The sequence below is a fragment of the Neolamprologus multifasciatus genome, chromosome 15 (assembly GCF_963576455.1).
Source record: "Neolamprologus multifasciatus chromosome 15, fNeoMul1.2, whole genome shotgun sequence".
In the NCBI taxonomy this organism is placed as follows: domain Eukaryota; kingdom Metazoa; phylum Chordata; class Actinopteri; order Cichliformes; family Cichlidae; genus Neolamprologus; species Neolamprologus multifasciatus.
In genome coordinates this window covers 11,124,132-11,144,204 of record NC_140453.1, presented here as the reverse complement: position 1 = coordinate 11,144,204, position 20,073 = coordinate 11,124,132, and the positions used below count along the sequence as shown (strand labels likewise).

Below are 20,073 nucleotides of genomic sequence, written 5' to 3'. Positions count from 1 at the left end.
TGTGTCACATCAGTTAATTACCTTCAAGAACAAAATACAGCAAATTTGATGGTGTAAAATTTAAAAGTACCTTTGGCAAGCAAACATGGGGCAACAATATGACAGTGATTATAAATCTTGCCTCTAATTTTGTCGTAATCGGTAAATGAAAAGAAAATCTGAAAAAAAAAAAAATCAAAGAAATTATTCTTTGTCAACTAAAATGCATGAACTCATAATCCTTCTGTGTGATCTGCAGTCACACTATCCATTAAGCTATTTCCACATGAACTCCACTGTAGCTTTATGACTGATCACCCAGGGTGATAATCAGCTTGGACGCATCATTTAGCAGCTCACATCGCCATTCAAACATCCAGCAGTGGCACCACAGCAACCAGTCAAATTACCAGCACATTTCCTCGACCATTCAGCAGAGCGCGTCATACAGGCAGACACGTATACACGCTTGGTCACACTTTCTGAGCACAGATGAGATACTACAAGTACAGTACACGTGAATAAACACTCAGGACAGCAGACTTGTATTGTTCACAGGTATATACAAGCTTTAATAAAAGGCCACAATAATGTTGAGGTGCAAAAGTGCAGTCGCAGATCACGAATGATAACATAAAACAGTCACGCATGCACACTGACGTATGGGAGTGGGCTTTTCAGTGACGTATTAGTGACGTTAATGAACACTGTAATAATATGGGTGTATATTTTATGTATCATTTCAAATTCTCAAAGACTGCTGGCATCGCTACCAGAACACTGTTAAAGAGGCAAAAAGGGAATATTTTGCAAATATTATTTCTTCCAACTGTCATAACCCACGTGTGTTATTTAGGACCATTGACACTGTTCTTAATACGCCATTGAATGTCTGTCTGGAAGTTTCTCCTGAGATTTGCAATGATTTTCTGAACTTTTTTATTGAAAAGGTTGTCACCACCAGGGCTCTTATCACAGCTCCTGAATCTGACCCCTCTGTCTCTGTCTCTGTCCCTTGCGCTGCTGTTTTCACTCAGTTTGAGCTTGTGACGCTCTCCACTTTAGAGGATGTGGTTCGCCGTATTAAGCCCACAGGTTCCCCACGGGATCCTGTCCCTCCACAATTCTTTAAAGAAATTTTTCCTAGTATACGACAGTATGTCCTTGAAATTATTAACAGCAGTCTGTCTTCTGGTATGGTTCCTGCAAATTTCAAACATGCAGTAGTGCAGCCACTGCTTAAGAAACCTGGCCTTGATCACACAGTTTTAGCGAACTATAGGCCTATTTCCAAGCTGCCTTTAGTCTCCAAGGTTTTAGAGAAAATTGTTTTTAGTCAACTGAAAGATTTTATAGATGATAATGGCATCTTTGAGGTTTTTCAATCAGGTTTTAAAACCCTTCACAGCACAGAATCTGCATTATTAAGGGTTTTTAATGACATCCTTCTGGCATGTGATTCTGGTAACCATGTTGTTCTTGTCTTGCTTGACCTAACTGCTGCCTTTGACACCGTAGACCACAATATTCTAATTTCTCGATTACATGATGTAGTGGGTATTGGTGGAACTGCACTTAATTGGTTTAGGTCTTATTTGTCAGATAGAACTTTCTCTGTCAGCCTTCTCGGTTACGAATCGTCTTCTGCTCCTCTGTCATGCGGCGTCCCACAGGGCTCAATTTTAGGGCCACTGCTCTTTTCACTGTATCTATTGCCTCTGGGTTCTATCCTTAGAAGGCATGGGATCTCATTTCATTGTTATGCCGATGACTGCCAAATTTATTTGCCACTAAAACACAAGGATGGCATCTCCATAAAACCTCTCTTGACATGTCTAGATGAAATTAAAGCTTGGTTGGCTCTAAACTTTTTAAATTTTAATGAAAAGAAAACAGAAGTGTTGGTGTTTGGACCCAGTGGTCCCTGTGAGTCCTCCTCTGTTGTTTTAGGATCCCTGGAAGTCTATTTTAAACCTGTTGTTACTGACCTTGGTTTTAAGTTGGACAGTGATTTTAAATTGGACAACCAAATCAGAGCAGTGGTGAAGTCCAGTTTTTATCATTTAAGGCGACTGGCAAGAGTAAAATCTTTTCTTTCGAGGCAGCATCTTGAAACAGTGATCCATGCTTTTATTTCTTCCCGCCTGGACTACTGTAACTCACTTTATGTGGGGGTCAGTCAGTCATTGCTCTCACGTCTGCAGCTGGTTCAAAATGCGGCTGCACGACTCCTAACAGGAACTCGAAAAAGAGAGCATATAACCCCCGTGCTCGCCTCTCTGCACTGGCTGCCTGTGTCTTTTAGAGTTAATTTTAAACTTCTTATGTTTGTTTTTAAATGCCTTCATAGTCTTGCCCCGCCTTACCTCTCTGAGCTTCTTCATCCCCACACACCCTGTCGGTCTCTCAGGTCAGCTGACCAGCTGCTCCTGGAGGTACCGAGATCCAGGAGGAAGCTCAGAGGGGACAGGGCCTTCTCTATTGTGGCTCCAAAATTATGGAATAATTTGCCCATGCACGTTAGAGAGGCCCCTTCACTGTCCACTTTTAAATCACGTCTTAAAACCCACTTTTATTCCTTGGCTTTTAACCTCAGCGAGACTTAGTTTCTCTTTTAATTGAAGTAGTTATTTAATGATTTCACTCTTATTTTATTTGGTTTTTACTTATATCTTATGTAATTTTATTTTACAGTTCAAATGTACAGCACTTTGTGTCAGCTGTGGTTGTTTTTAAAGTGCTTTATAAATAAAGTTGATGATGAATGGTTCAATGGGTTTCATGTTTTTCTGTAAGGTTACAATCCAAATTATATATCTAAGGGTACAGAGTACAAGGTATCCTAAACAAGTCATTCACATGCTTTACCATGTGTGCCTTTACGCCTCCTTTCTTACATGCTGGGATGCATGCATTAGCCCTTGCCAAAATGATGCACATATAAAAGAGTTTGAAGGGCCAGCATGGCCCATGCCACCTCCATTAAGGGATAGATGGCAGTGGGTTTTATGGTTAAATGCCATTTCCTTCCTCTTTCTGTCTCTCTGGGATAATCTGGAGGGGGGTATTGTGTTAGCAGGGGGTCCCCTGCTTTGCTCCCCACAGTCTGCAAATTTCACATGGCTGTGGCTTGTGCACACCTCTGAGCTCTGTGATTCGTTCCTCATCTCACAGTTCCCCTTGTGAGTGACAACGTGAGCTGGTGACCCAATCTACGGAGTATATGGCCATGTGCCCAACATAAAGTAACTGTGATGCACACAAGGATACATCTGCAGCATGAAGCAAGATAAAGCATTTTATAATAATCTTGCTTTTTTTTTTTTTTTAAACTGACAGCAGTTTAAATGAATTACGATAATTTTTCAGCAGAACAATATGGAAGGCATAATGTGGTGAAAGCTAGGTGTGTCTTATCAAATGTGCTTGTGCGTGTTGTTGTACAATGCAGAAGCAGATCAATATTCAAGGCAGCTTTTCAACTGCTTGTAATCAGCAAGCGCTCAGAAAGTCGCCTGTGACTAAACGGCTCCACAGCAACACCTAACGCACCAATATCAACAGAATGCTTGACAAATTACAGTCGTGCCCTGCACTATAATTTTAAATAGCTACCTCTCGAGTGATCACACAAGAAAGTTATATTTGATCTAAAGATATGCCTGATGCATATATAATCCTTAGCCATTTTTGTCTCTTTCAGTTTTAATAAAAGTGCTGTACCGAGAGTATTGGCAGGAACTAGAAAGAGAGGCCACATTTCTCCCACGTTAGCTTCTCTTCATTGGCTAATCAAATTTAAAATCCTTCTCCTCACTTACGAGGTCTTCAATAACCAGGTCGCATTTGATCTTAAAGGCCTCCTAGTACCATATCACCACAATAGAGCACTTTGCTGTCAGACTGTGGGCTTATTGTGGTTCCTAGAATATTTAAAAGTAGAATGGGAGGCAGAGACTTCACCTTACAGGCCCCTCTTCTGTGGAAAGAGCTCCCAGTTTGGATTCAGGAGACAGACACCATCTCTACTTTTAAGATTAGAAGATTAGGCTTAAAACTTTCCTATTTGATAAAGCATATAGTTAAGGCTGGATCAGGTGTCCCTGAATCCTTATGCTAATATAGGCCTAGCCTGCTGGGGGGGGGGGGGGGGGGGGGGGGGGTTTCCATGAATCACTGAGTGTTTCTTCTTCACTCACCTCTTTTTCGCCATCTATGTCTTTATACACCACTCTGCATTTATCATTATTTTCTGGCTCTACTTCCACACTGTGTCTTTGTCCTGTCTTCCTCGCCTCACCCCAAACCAGTCACGGCTGCCCTCTTCCTGGTTCTACTTGGTTTCTTCCTGTTTAAAAGGATTTTTCCTTCCCACTGTCGCCAGGTGCTTGCTCATGGGGAGGGAATGTTAAGGTTTTCTCTGTATTATTTTAAGCTGTTTACCGTACAATATAACGTGCCTTGAGGTGACTGTTTTTGTGAATTGGGCCTATGTAAATAAAACAGATTTTACTGACTTTATTAAACTGAAATTTGATATACAGAAAATAAAATGTAGATAAATTAGCAGAAGACAACATGAGCTGTGTATTTACGTATTTCCCTTTATTGCATTGCTTCTCTGAAAGCATTGTGCTGCAGATGTGCCCTAAAGAAGGTGCAAAGTGCTAATTAACTGTAGAAATGGAAAAATTTAACCGTGAACTCTCTAGCCTTAGAATGGATTCATGGGTACATTCAAATCTGCTATTAATTCAATAACTAAGAAGTTTAAAGTCTTTCATAACTGTATGGAGATGTGATTTTATTTATATCACAAGAATTTATGTAAATAGTAAATAGCTTGTAAATGATTTTATTACTTAATGACTGTATTTTTGTGTCATTAAACACATTTTGGAATACTTATTTCAGCACCTCCCTACCTTGACCAAGTTGAGGATGATGATGGGTGAGCCAAACCGCTGTAGCATCTGGTCAAAATGGAGGCCAGCTACATAGGCGTATGGGTCAGCTTGGTCCACTGCAAAATTAGACAGAAAAAATATTTTAATGGTTAAATATTTAAGGGTCCCCACAAGAATATAACACAACTTTATTGACCTCAATATAAATTATTTTTCAAAATAATATTGCATATTGTCACAGCTGAGGTAAAAGTAGCAACAACACTGAGAGACCTACATCACCACCACCACCAAAGATCACTGCAGTGGAACACTTGGTCTAGCTGCTATGAAAAAGAAGTTATCTGAGTCACTTGATTAAATGCTTAAATTCTTATTCATCACACATCACTATGATAGAGCCATCCGCTGTGTTGTGCCTGCATGACTGAGCATTTGTCACGGCATGACATAACAAAGAGATCTGATAATAGAGATCTGATTAGGGCTGTATGATATGACCAAAATCTCATATCCCGATATAAGAATTCTATCGTCCGATAACAATATAAATCACAAAAATGTAACATTTTCTGTAAATTTTGTGAATCTCGGGCAGCTCGACTTGCGGGAAGTGTTTCCAGCTGCGCGTCATGTAGCTGGAGTCCAGTGTTTTAACAGATGCATGAAACTATACATTTTTAGACATAAGTTGTAACGCCCGCCGTTTTCTTTGTGAGTATTTATTACATAGCGTGCTGCGGGGAAAAGCCTGTTCTAACTTTTGAGTCTAAGGTTTATTTCTTAGCACCTGACGGCTCTTTTTTACTTCTCATCCGTAAATAATCTGCTCTTTCACGTGATTCAGTTTATTTTGAAAAGTCTCAACAGGATCTTGAGCTTTATTGTGAAAGCTCCATGTGGAACATAAACAAGCGGACACGCAATGGTATTACCGTGTTGTTGCTAACGACAACGCATAAAAACAGGCGCTTGTCCGTCTGTAGTGTGGTTATATTAAATATAAGAGAAAGAGAGAACTTTAAGAAATTAATATAGCCACTACAGTGACCATCAAAACGATGAAAAAATATTACCGTAAACGGTTTATTTTGCGACACCATGAAGCAAACAATAGCGTAAAATGAAACGACAGACGTTTTTATATCGTCATCCGATATATATCGTTATTCCGAACAGCCCTAGATCTGATGATAACTCTAAAATAATTTTACTAAGAAGTATTCCTGATATAGAGAGCAATACCTCTACGGAACCCTGGCATAACATCATGGAGTAAATCCAGGATTTACAAGAAGGGATACAAACAATTTAGACCAAGCCCAATTCTGCATGTGTTTTTAAAAATATTTCTGCTACATAAAGGGCTTAAGAAATGTATTAGATCAGCACCCAATGTTTGTTTTATGTCACAACCATAAATTAACAGTACTGGTAATTACCAAAATCATCTTTAATGTTTTTGTAACCGTTAATACACCTTTGTGTGCAAGCTCTTTAATTGAAATTATACTTTTCATGTCAAAATTTAAATATTGTTGTTATCCATTAATTTCCAAATTAACTGGTTTACAATTAAAAAACAGAAAACAATAAAGCACATAATTATTTTTTTGATTAAAATGTAAAAGTACTTGATTAGATTATTCTTAATCAAGTAAGTATTCTTAACATTTTTTGTGTCTATACTTTTCTTTTTGAGTTTAAAACTTTTCCACGTGACTATTTTAACAGACGACCTTTAACACCGCACTGAACCTTTGCATTTTAAATTTTCTATTAAATGTTCCTTTTAAAAAGCACATTTACAGCTTCTACTTGCCACTAATGCTCAACCCCACACCTGCACACATGTTGCCAAATTGGACTAGTGCGGCTGCCAGAAAGGAGACTTAAGAAAATAGGTCAGATCGTGCTGCAGTTCATCCCACAGAGCTGCTTGTGTGTCAGAACTGATAAATTAAATGTCACCTTTTTCAGCTTCTCCCCAAAACCATTTAATCGTCGTGTTTTCCACTGCTCACACCTCAAAGGATGATAGTTTATGTAAAGCGATTGTGCATCTTGGGAGGGGAGTTTGGATAATGACATTGGTGACTTTCCTTCAGCGGTCAACTAAGGTCATCTCCTAAAGGATTCAATTATGCAATAATGAGTCTTGACATATCAGAGATGGGGCAAGGAGCGATGCATTGTGTAATATAGACGCTCTCTACTCTACATGCACTGAGTCCAGTATATCTCTTAGCTACATTGTTGACCTAGATTCAGCTACGACAATGGGCTTGGATATTTGTGATCCCTTTAAAATTTCAGCAGAAAAACAGAAAAAATATCAACTGATTTCCATATAGGTCCTAAAAGTAAGTAAAGAGAACCCAACTAAACATATGTGACAAAAATGTCACATGCTGGTCATTTATTTATTAAGGAGATTGATCCAATACCCAAAAGTGCATTTTAAGCTCTTCAGACCACTTCAAGTATTCCAAGATTTGTTCTGTTTTTGATTAGAGCCAAGTCAATTTGATGCCCTAGGTAAAATTTAGATTATGGTCCAATCAATAAATGTGTGTATCAGCCTACCACAGAGAACATATTTGTTTTGACCAACATAAGTGACCTGGAGACGGACAGTTATTTAATATGAAAGGTTCCACAATAATAATAACCTATATTATTAAATAGAAACAAATAAAACTGATTTTTGAGTTTCATTTGTTGTACCATCAATGAAAGCAAGCTATACTGGCACACCAATAATTTATTTAAAAATAATTTTTCTATAAACATTTATGCACCAGTGAAGATGTCTTTCTCTCCAGTCTAATGGGCTAATGTCCAGGGCTAATGTGAGCAGGACAGCTGTTTAATTTCACCTAACTCAAAATCAAGCAGGCTCAGGAAGCACAAAGATGTGAAATGTACAAAAATAAAGTCCAGCTGGAACAAATAATGATTTTAATTTAGAAGTGATTTTAATTTTAAAATTGATCTTAAACTGTTTTTAATTATTAAAAATGAAATCCCCAGTAATAGTAGACCTATTGGGAACAGGATTAAAGACTCAACAAACTAAACTACTAGTTTGCGTCAACTACTTAATTAAATGGCATATTACTTCTCCTCAGTGGAGGCAAAAATATGATGGAAGGGAAAAAGTATGCCATGCACTGAGAAAACTGTTAACACACATAAACAGGTCAAATGTTAAACTGATGGTGGAAGGGTTGGGGAAACATTTAGGAAATGTCAGATAAGGACCGTCTTGAAGGATCAAAGTGGAAGCAGGACGATGAGGGAAGATGACACACGGAGGGATCTTAGGGACATGCTCAGTGTCTATCTTTCACAGGTAAATGTCACCTGAGGATGAATTAAAGGGCAAACCAAAAGAAAAAAAGATTACAATCTAATACAGGCATTGTACACATGCAAACACCAGTCTATTCCTGTGTGTATACCCCCACACACAGAGCTGTCCTCACCGTCAGTCTCGGTACCTAATCACCTCCCTCTGGCCACGGCTTTGTGTTTTTATCCTGCTTATAATGAAATAGGATGGATACAAAGCTGAAGCCAAAAGGGGCCATCCTGCCTTCACAGTCTTATTTTTTTTTAATCTTTTGCCAATAGTTGAAAGGAATGGCCTCAGTATACTCTACATATATTCTCTTATTTTAATGTAGCTTTTCTTCAATGACTTATTCTGAAGTATCAAAAGACAAAAATAATACATATACAGTTCACCACATGTTACATATTTCAGCCTACAACAAAAGCTGCTGATGCTGAAGTGTAAAGAAGAAATCTTACATCGAATAGGGGGTTTTGGCATCATGGTGGAAATGTCCTGGGACCAGTAGAGTGGGACAGAGCCTCGCACCTGGACATATGAGGAGTAACTCCCTGCTGTGAAAGACATAACTGAGGCGTCATGGACGACCTGTTCAGTCTCTACCTCATTAGCCACATCCCCCTGAAAAAAACAAAATAAAACAAGAAATGAGAAAAGCAAAAAAGAAATTATAAACTTCGGCATGATTGGGAACCCCAAGAACATGTCTTTAGAGAACATGAAACAATTATTATAATACAATTATATAAATTAAATTCTTTATGTAGTCTACAGGAGTGGTTCTTCAGGCTTGTTGAAGAACATTCAGAGCTATTCTTTGGGTGTTCGCTGTTTTTTGCTCTGTAAGGATAATCTCACATTACTTCAGTAATGTTAAGGTCCGTGATGTTTTTCTACCCAGGTATGTTTTCACTGCATTAGCAGTGTGTTTGGGATCATTGTCATGCTAGAAAAATGAAGCCGTTGCCAATCAGATGCTTTCCAGATGGTACTGCATGACGGATCCAAATAACATAGCACTTTTCTGTGTTCATAATTCCATCAATTTTGACATGATGACTAAAATGCAGCACTAAAACCACCTCTCGTGTGTTTTATAGATGGCTGTAGACATTCACTGCTATACTGAAGAATGGACAGAAAAACTTTGCAAGAACTTCAGAAAGCTTGAAGAGCTTTTGCTCAAGATTAATGTAAAAATTACGATGCCATCGCCTTGTGAACCAATGAGCAGAGGCTCAAAGCTTTACACAGGACTGTAGTTTATCATAAGATAACAAAGTGTTTCTTCACCTTTCACATGGCAAACATTTCAAAACTGAACATACAACTTACCTGTATATATTATATAAACACTCCCACTGCACTTTATGTATGTATATGTACATATGAAAAAAATGATTTGAGTTTATTTACTGTGTAACAACCATTTTACCAGTAACAGAAATTACTGGTGTACAGTTTTTTTGGCTTTTTAAAAAATGTAATTATTTTTCATTTCTATTGCTATTTTTTTTATAATATAGCTCTAATTCACTTCTTTTTTGTACTGACTCTTGTGCTGCTGTATCATGTGAATTTCCCCACTGTGGGATTAATAAAGTCTATGTCTATGTTCTTCATCTAACATTCTAATATTAGACTTCTAACATTCGGTCTGCAATTACCTTCCTCATTCTCAGTCTTCATATTACAGTCATGTGAACAGTAAATACTAGAAATTGTCGGGGGATTTTTTGTTACATATTTTGTTACATATTTGGACAAGCAAGCTCTTCATCTTCTTTACCTACAGAAAAAAAGGATATAACTGAACAACATCCCATCTCAAAGACACTCACTCCCATTCCAAAAAGAGAAAGTGTGTCCAATTAACCCCCTGTGATTAACCTGAGTCATCTCAATCTGTTTTGTGGCCCTGATGCCACCCTCTACTATCTGTTCCTCCGAGTTACCCTGGTAACCTCTGTACCTCACAGTTGGCTCCCCTTTTGAGGAAACGGGTGCCAGCAAATTTGCTGGAGCGCCTGGCAATCAGGGTGATGTGAACCGGTCGGCCATAGATCAGAAGTTCTGTAGGTGGTTGGTAAAGGAAAAATAATAATAATACCAATATAGACCTAAAAGCCTAACAATGACCTGTGGAAACAAATGCATATTATTAGTAAAACGTAAAGAAAAATCTTTTTTAAAATTGTATTTCATTCATAGCAGTCATGCTTTGACATTAGCTCTTAATGATGACAGTTTCACTTGTAGTCAGAATATGAACCTGGGAAATATATTTATTTCCGATTTATCCCACCTCTACCAATATTAAGAAACCAATAAGAAACCTTACGTATAGCTCGTGATTGAACCATTCCACATCTTTTTTTAGTGCATTTCTGTGTCTTCCCATCTGCTAAAAGGTTTTGCATATTTCCTATCTGGTGAGTCTCCTCTTGTTGCACCCAGTGGCCCTTTCATCCACTCAGAAAAGAGGACTGAATGCCAAACAATTTCCAGGAATTTGATAAACTCAAAACACCCACACACTGCCACAGCGGCAGCAGGCTGCCTAAAGAGGGAGACAACAGCAACAGGCCTGATTGCATATTAAATTATTGCACTTCTGTGTTTATCTGCAGAAGACTCACAGAATGTAGCTAAAGACAAAAAAACAAGATAAATCTGGCTTGAAAGTATTTGTATATTGAACATCCATTAATGTTATTAATATTGGCTGAACAAAAATAAGGAAAGATTGCTTAACGAGACACAATGGTGAATGACTAAAATTTGAAAACTGAACCTGAGGCTGACTTTTACTCTCATAAATCAGAGGTAATCAAGTGCAAAGTCCCTCTGCAGCAGTTACCCCTGCATCAATACCACAAAAAATAAATGAATAAAAAGAAATCCAGGAGAATTTATTAATGGAGAGAAAATTCGCTGGTGTGTACTCAAAACTTCAAAGAAAATGATACTAAAGGACTGAAGCTCATAAACAAACCAAAAAAAAAAAAAGTATTCATAATTCATACAAAACACAGGCACGTCTCCAGGAAGAAGCACGTGTAACTCATCTGTTTAATATGCACAGTGTTGTTTCTCCCTGCAGATAACAGCCCGAGCACTTCTGAAAGTGCCCGTGTATGCATACCTGATACGCTCTGATATTTGCTTTGTTAAATCCCTAAAAACCAAATAATTGCTTGTGCAGTTCTGTGATGAATCACACAGCCTCTCTCACAGTGTAATCCACGTGATCTGGTGGGGGCTGAGCACAGTTCAACAAGTGGTGCTGCGAATGAGAGATGAGAAGTATCGACAAAGGATAACAATGTGAGAGTCTTCTGTAGTGTTGGGTGTACTTTCACACATGGAGTAATCAGTTATTCGCTTAATTTTTCAAATAAGCAATCTTTTACCGTTAAAAATAAATAAAAATAACAGCAGTTCCCTGTTCTTTTTGCTGTGACAAAAAGGGAAAAAAAGAAAATCAAAGACACAGACTCCCTGGCATGCAGCTGCATCTATGTGGTTGGTTAAAATGATCAGTGCTGACAGATGCATCCCAACAAAGTCTCAACATGGCACTAACTTTATTACTTAAAAGAATGCACTAGAGCTGCAGTCCCCAACCTTTTTTGCACCACGGACCAGTTAAATGTTAGACAATATTTTCACGGACCGACCTTTAAGGTGTCACGGATAAATACAACAAAATAAAATGATACGACCAAGACAAAAACAGTGGTATTTTGTAAATACAATAATAAGCGCAAATTCACGGTGTAATTGTGCAACTTTATTAGCAGCGTCCTCTTGAAATGTGCCAACAACATTGAGTAACATCCTCCTCTCTACCCCTTAATGCTCTCTGGTTACTATGGTAACGAAAAAATATTCCTTTCAAAATAAGACACACAACTACAACACAGAAAAAGACCCAGGGAAACAGAGTTAACAATAAAAACCCTGAAAACCATAAATTTCACACCCGAGCCTCAACTGTCACGGCCCGGTACCAAATGACTTACGGACCGGTACGGGTCTATGGCCCGGTGGTTGGGGACCGCTGCACTAAAGGTACTAACCTTGAGGATAGTCCTTTATGGTTTCCATAAAAAGCATAGCAAGTGTGTCATGGCAATTAAAAAGGAAACACTAAATAATTCTATAAAAACAGCTGATGCTCAAAGGATACTGGACTGGCCACAAAATCCATGGATTATATACATAAGCCAGTCATGATGCACTATGTCCTTGACTCGCTCCAGGAGCTTCCCGTTCCATACATATTTGTAGTAAGGCTCGTTGTAAAGGCCATAAACCACTGTAGAGAGGACAAAAAGAAGACTGAAGCATTTTTCTGGACTGGTATCAGTCACGCTCATCAGACCATAAAGATCACATTTAGTGATAGTTATATAACTGATTAATTTTATCTACTGGTATACTACACAATATGTCATAAATGGCACGAATCCTGTGTCAATGAATATAAAAGTATTTCCCAAATAGAGTATCTGTGACTTTAAAGGTTTAATGGTATGTTAGGTTTTAATGTAGCCACCTTAAGTTGCTGAATCTCACTGCATTTGGACTTGTATTCAATAAATGGAAAGTATATTCTCTTGGGTTAAGATCAGCTGACTGATTTGTCCATTGAAGAATATCCTATTTCTTTGGCTTGAGAAGCTCTGAGCAATATACTTTTTTGATCATTAACCATTTGCAGTCTGATCAGTTTTGCAGCATGTGTCTGAATCTGAGCAGAGAGTAAAACCCTGTACAATTCACAATTTATTCTCCCACTTCTATCAGCAGTCACACACTACCAATAAACAATAGTAATGCTGTTTCACTAGCAATCATATATGCAAATTCCATATATTTTGTGGTTTTACCCCTGTACACTACCACAGCATTTTTTGAATAAATAAATAACAAATTATGGACTCAACTGTATATAATTCAGGTACAACATGTATTCCATCTCCTGACTGAAATCATAGTTTTGTGTCTCCTACCGAGCTCCTCCCCAGCCAATACAATGAAGAAAAGAAATGAAAGGAATATAGATAAAGTCCTCTCACCTTTTGTAGGTAAACCCTCATCTTCAAAGATGTCAAAGCTGTCCTGCTTGCTCTGTGTGTGTACCTCTTCCTCAGTAGAGGAAGCTGCTGAAGACCATTGTTCATAAGGTCTCTGCAGCAAAGTCAGGTTGTACTGCAGTGAGTGGCTCAGGTCATAGCTGTAACTAAAGAGCATAAAAGCAAAGTCATATGAATCAAGTACAACCTGTGCTGCACACCATTATTACACCAAGCAACACTTTATACACTTACAGAAATTATTTTTTTCCCACATATTAGTAAAACCATAATGCAATGCAAATTTATAACATAAACACAATATTTTACATATCTTTCGGCAGTTATGTTGGTGTTTTAAAATACTATAAAATCAGATGAGTGATTAGCAAATCACTCATTTCAAACCTCTGAGATAATTTTCCTGACTGGAAAGGCTTTTTCCCCCTCTTATCATCTTTAATACTGCAAAAACTGTTACAAAATGATTCATATTATCAAATGAAATCTCCAGGCTATAGCCAGAGTTCCTTTCCCAACCAAGGCCACAAGGTCAAGAAATGCTTTTTAGTTGTTCCTAGCCTTCAAGCTGAGCAGGGCATCGGTACACGTGTTTAGTCTGGTGTGATGCGATATTGTAAAATTCAAAGGGCCGTTGTACTAAATAAGCCTAGAGGGTATGTGCTGAAAACCCCCTTGTTAACAGCATTTATAATCTGACATAATTTGTGCATATACAAGTTACTGTATCCTTCTAATAGTGAGAGTTTGGAATAACAAACTGTCTTACCTGAAGTAGAAGTTGCTGGAAAGGTCCACATTCTGAAAGATCCTGAGATACCTGTAAGAAGAAATCTATTTTTAAAAACATTTTTAATTTGCACATCCAGTGAAACAGTTATCATTGCATCTACTGCATTCAGGTACTCCTGAACTGAAATGCACAGCAATAGCAAAAACAGTGGTTAACTTGTCAACAGTGGACAGAGCCTCAAAATAACAACCAAATAAATGTTTGGGTGTATTTCAAGATGGCTACTAAGCAACAAGACTTGCATTGCTGCACTAGAAAGTTAAACTAATGAATCAAAGAGAACAAATAGTTACAACTTGACAAGCGGTGACCATACTAGCATATAATATATATAGTATATATAATAATAGGAATGCTATTATTATACTATATAACAATGCACTCATCAATATTTCTTTAGCTTTGAGAGATTCTTCCTCTTTTGTCATACTTTCCACTGTGTTATACAATTTGGGGATTTTGGGTGGTTTATAAATACCTGATACACCTTTTCCTCAGTCGAGTGGCCAAATAATGTTTTCACACTAAAATTGTGTACATGTGTGCAATGATGGATTTTTTTTTCAAGCCACTATTAGAAAAGCTTCAGTCCTTGTCCACTGGTAGTGGATGAGTCAGCCTTTGTGTTTTGTTTTGTGGGGTTTTTTTGTTGTTATTTTTTTCCTATTTTGTACATTCTGTATGACAACACTATTTTTGGCCAGACTACAACTGTGGGTGTGAGCAGAAGAGAGTAAGTGTTTTGTTGTTGTTGTTGTTTTTGTTGCTATAAATGCATTTCAAGATATTTTGTTATTTCTGAAAATTTCCATACTCAGAATTAATAAAATCATACAATAATGTACTTAAATACAGTGGCCTCAAGGTAATAAATGGGAGACAGAGTAACACAATACCTTGCTTCATCGGGGTGTGTAACTCTGACTGAGTCATTGGGAATGTAGATCATAGTGGTGTCTTCAATTTTGTAGATGGAGTGGCCCCCAATATCAGCCATCTTTCTGCGCTTCGTGATCAACACGATGTAGTACCCCTCTAGGAAACGCACAAATCCTGGCAAAAAGGAAAGTTTTAAATCTTTTACAACAATCTCATCAAATGGAATTTCCTTTCCAGCAACATGTAGTGTGGCTCAAAACAAGTTGATTTGTAGGTCAACTTTATTGTTGCCAGCCAATCAGCTACAGTTTTGACAGGACAAACAAGTGAATCGCTCCACTTGCGGAGGTGGATAGTGAATGTATGTGTGTCATATTTGACAATATTAACCATGTAATTTGCTCCATTTACGCTTTGAAATTTTGACCCAGAAAACATCATGCAAACAGAGTCAATGATTTGCTTTCAGCATCATATGAGCTATTTTTCCATCTGTGACATTTAGAAAATAATGCAGACAATGTCTGTATGTTTTTAATAATATCTTACAAAGATAAACACAGTTTATGTAAGTATGCCCTGCTAAAATCAAACATCTTATACTACTACTACTCTTATTCCACATATTTACAAAGAGTAAAACTAATAAAGGAAAGTATGGCACAATAGCAGTCAAAGATATACATTTATTTGTATATGACATTGTGATGCATAAAGTCATAATTTTACTATGTAAATATTTTGATTCATTAGTGTTATTTAACTTAATTGGATATTAATTCATTTTTTTCCAGTTTATACAGTTCTTAAAGTGGCTTGCAAAAGTATTCGGCCCCCTTGAACTGTTCCACATTTTGTCACATTATAGCCACAAACAGGAATCAATTTTATTGGAATTCCACGTGAAAGACCAATACAAAGTGGTGTACACGTGAGAAGTGGAAAGAAAATCATACATGATTCCAAACATTTTTTACAAATAAATAACTGAAAAGTGGGGTGTGCGTAATTATTCAGTCCCCTGAGTCAATACTTTGTAGAACCACCTTTTGCTGCAATTATAGCTGCCAGTCTTTTAGGGTTTGTCTCTACCAGCTTTGCACATCTAGAGACTGAAATCCTTGCCCATTCTTCTTTGCAAAACAGCTCCAGCTCAGTCAGATTAGATGGACTGCGTTTGTGAACAGCAGTTTTCAGATCTTGCCACAGATTCTCGATTGGCTTTAGACACCAGACAGGTCAGGGATAAAGTTATAGAGAAATTTAAAGCAGGCTTAGGCTACTAAAAGATTTCCCAAGCCTTGAACATCCCACGGAGCACTGTTCAAGCGATCATTCAGAAATGGAAGGAGTATGGTACAACTGTAAACCTATCAAGACAAGGTGGAATTCCAATAAAATTGATTCATGTTTGTGGCTGTTATGTGACAAAATGTGGAAAAGTTCAAGGGGGTCGAATACTTTTGCAAGCCACTGTATATTGAGAATCCCACTGAACAGTTTCCCACTTCACTTGTAGTGTAACAGATTTCTTCTCACTTGAAGACAAACACAACCTGAGCAACTAATCTAAAATAACTGATCAATGACAAATGATAACCAACAATGGCAAATGATGCCGCCTAAGTAGTGGTATCTAATTAGTTATATGATTAGTTAGTGAATTTGTCACAAGTTAATTAACATTAGCTAACTTTAATAATTTGTTACTTCAAACTAGAAAGTGGCCTGACATCCAAGTTGGATGAAAAAAATGTGTTGAATTGGTAAGTGCAACATACATACTACACATATACACACACACTAAGGACTCTTAAAGTTATACTTTGAAGTGGCTTGTACTTAATCTGCAAAACGCTGCAGTTCAAGTTAACCAAAAATATTCCGTTTCATAAACTAATTAGGTAAAACCTTTGAAATAAGAAGTTCTGTTTCACTCATGAACATTCACGTGACAGATTCAAAGTAATGGTGTGCTAGTGTGTCTACATTATCAAAGGTTTTTGTATTTTTTTCTGCATAATTGCATAATGACTGAGAAGCAATAACCCTGTGTAAGATTAAACAACACTTATGAGTATCCTGTCCTTCTTCCTGGAGGAGATGGGTCAGACTGACAAAACCTGCAAATAAAAATATACTTACGCTAATCATATTCATTTTGTACTGTAATAAGAAAGCTCCCGGGCAAAAGGCCTCTTAGAATACACTTTGTACCCTACATGGCTACATCACACTTTTATTACATAATAGCAAAATGATGGCTTGTGAACAAAGATGTCATTGGGGTCGGGGGTGGGGGAAGTATCTAATTTATTCAAGCCGACGACAAACAACTGTCTGTGTCAGGGTGACTGACACAGTCTGCTGCCTCAAGATGACAATCATTTAAATCTTAACATACTACTTTAGAATTAAATTTATATAGAATAGCAATAGTATATCTTAGATGTATTACTGCCACCGCAAGAAGCTCGGGGAAATTACTCAGCTTTTTTTTTTTTTGCATTCTTTGGCAGAAAATGGAAATGTCCACAGAACTACTTTGTTGAAGTTGGCAGCAATTATACCCTCAAGTCTTTTTGAATATGATGCTACAAATTTGGCACACTTATGTTTGGGTAGTTTCTCCCATTCTTCTTTGCAGAACCTCTCACGGTCCAGGTTGAACATCAATGTACAGTCATTTTCAGATCTCTCGTTCATCTTTCCCTCCACCCTGACTGCAGCAAAACACCCCCACAGCACCACCATGGCTAACTGTAGGGATGGTACTGGGCAGGTGATGAGTGGTGCCTGGTTTCCTCCAGACATGACGCTCAATCTTTGTTTCATTGGACTACATAATTTTATTTCTCATAGTCTGAGAGTTCTTCAAGTGCCTTTTGGCAAAATCCAGGTGGACTGTCATGTGTCTTTCACTGAAGAGTGGCTTCTGTCTAGCCACTCAACCACATAGATCTGACTGGTCTGACTGTCTTTCTGGAAGGTTCTCCTCTCTCCACAGAGAAATGCTGGAGCTCTGTCAGAGTGACCATCAGGTTCTTGATGACCTCCTTGAGTAAGGCCCTTTTACCCTGATCGCTCAGACTGGCCGGGCAGTAAGCTCTAGGAAGAGTCCTCCAAACCTCTTCCACATATAATGATGGAGGGCTTGGTGCTCACTGGGACCTTCAATGCTGCAGAAATGTTTCTGTACACTTCCCCAGGTCTGTGCCTCGATAAAATCTTGTCTCAGATGTCAGACAATTTCTTGGACCTTGTGGCTTGTTTTGTGCTCTGACATTTTCAGCCATTTGGACCTTATATAGACAGGTGTGTGACTTTCTAAATAATGTCCAGTTAACTGAATTTAAGTGGACTCCTATCAAAATGTAAAAAAATCTGACAGATGATCAGGGAAAACATGATGATTGTGATGGCAAAGAGTGAATATTTATGTGCATTCTATATTTTTGCTTTTTGTTTTATTTTATTTTTTTTCAATTGCAAGAGTTTCAAACAAACTTATTTTACTTTGTCATTATGGGTACTATGATATGATGGTATTTGAGGTGAAAAATGATGATCGATAGCTAGCTTACTAGGTAGTTTATTTGGAACAAAAATTAAAAATTAAAAAAAATAAAAAATAAAAAACTGCAATCCCCCCGCAATCCTTTCCAGGGTTGCGGGGGGTGCTGGAGCCTATCCCAGCTGTCATAGGGCGAGAGGCGGGGTACACCCTGGACAGGTCGCCAGTCTGTCGCAGGGCTAACACACAGACACAGATAACCATTTGCACTCACATTCACTCACAGATTCACACCTATGGGCAATTTAGATTGACCAATTAACCTATCCCCACTACTGCATGTTTTTGGACTGTGGGAGGAAGCTGGAGTACCCGGGGAGAACCCACGCAAACACGGGGAGAACCCACGCAAACACGGGGAGAACCCACGCAAACACGGGGAGAACCCACGCAAACACGGGGAGAACATGCAAACTCCACACAGAAAGACCACGTCCTGATGGTGGAATTAAGCTCAGGACCTTCCTTCTGTGGTTTTTCATTTTTGTACCCAATTAAACATTCATAAAGGTGTTAAAGAGTTAGTAGTGGTCAGTAACAGAATTAAGTGTTGCATAATTCTATTTTATCTTTTTAAATATAGCCACTATTGAAAAAAATTGCAAATTAATAACATTTGGGGGCCGGATCTTTTTGTACAACGTGTTACACATGTTAAAAAACATAATGGCAGAAAACACGTGAAAAAGCTGTGAACTATTACAGTGGTTTGCAACATACTCCCAGGTGTTCTTTTATTTTGCAGTAATAATGGAAAAACTAGGCCAACACACCCAACTGTAGACTTTGGAGATGAGGTAGATTCTCACATTATTCTGAACTGCAATGACTGTTGCTTTGCCATTGAGTGGAGGAAATGTACTCACCCACAATGCCAAAAGCTGAGACAGTCCTGGACAGGCCAGAGGAACCCTTCTGACTAATCTTAGTCCGGTTGCCCAGGTCCAGTCGGCCCAGCAACTCCCTTACCTCTTGCTGGTTATACACATGCTGGAAACACACACATGCATGTACTGTATTAAATACACATTAGAAGAGTTTATAACGTTTAGTTTATTAATTAGCCACCTAATCCTATCTGATTTCCATCTAAAAATCAACACTAAAATATATAAAGCTGTGTTCTGACAAAAGTGACTTAAATGTGCTGCTTGCGGGTGACTAATGGCTTCAGTCAGAACTATTAAGACGTCTTTATTTTCTGTGCAATAGCAGGTAAATGAATAACAGTCCCTGTTTAATCAATGGCCCAAATTTTCTACAAAAGGGATTAGATTGACTGCCAGTGAGGCAATTAGTCTGAAAATAGATCGGCTGCTTTCTGCATTGGTTCTGAAATGTTAAATAACTAAAGAGTAGCTTTGCGTGCATTTCATCTACAAAAACCCCCATCTCATTTACATAATAAGCTTTACAATTTGCACAGACCCCAAAGAGAAACGTAGTAATGTACTGTGTGCTGTATGCTACTGCATTTGTTT

At 38.0% G+C, this 20,073-nt stretch overlaps 1 protein-coding gene and 1 long non-coding RNA gene across 4 annotated transcripts in view; both read right to left on the bottom strand.

The window, feature by feature from the left end:
* Positions 1–20,073, bottom strand: part of fig4a (FIG4 phosphoinositide 5-phosphatase a) — a 59,448-nt gene that overhangs the window by 35,947 nt on the left and 3,428 nt on the right. For all 3 annotated transcript variants that reach the window (XM_085132828.1, XM_085132831.1, XM_085132830.1), the window contains exons 4-11: positions 19,459–19,582; positions 15,036–15,192; positions 14,116–14,166; positions 13,329–13,492; positions 12,437–12,565; positions 10,217–10,317; positions 8,703–8,865; positions 4,905–5,002 (exon numbers count right to left, since the gene is read on the bottom strand). In XM_085132828.1, the coding sequence (XP_084988954.1) occupies positions 4,905–5,002; positions 8,703–8,865; positions 10,217–10,317; positions 12,437–12,565; positions 13,329–13,492; positions 14,116–14,166; positions 15,036–15,192; positions 19,459–19,582 (987 nt within the window). The remainder of the gene's footprint in view (positions 1–4,904; positions 5,003–8,702; positions 8,866–10,216; positions 10,318–12,436; positions 12,566–13,328; positions 13,493–14,115; positions 14,167–15,035; positions 15,193–19,458; positions 19,583–20,073) is intronic.
* Positions 17,797–19,452, bottom strand: LOC146501656 (uncharacterized). The gene is made up of 2 exons (XR_014869346.1): positions 19,232–19,452; positions 17,797–17,900 (listed from the first exon to the last, which is right to left on the bottom strand). It is a non-coding gene; the product is annotated as an uncharacterized LOC146501656 (long non-coding RNA).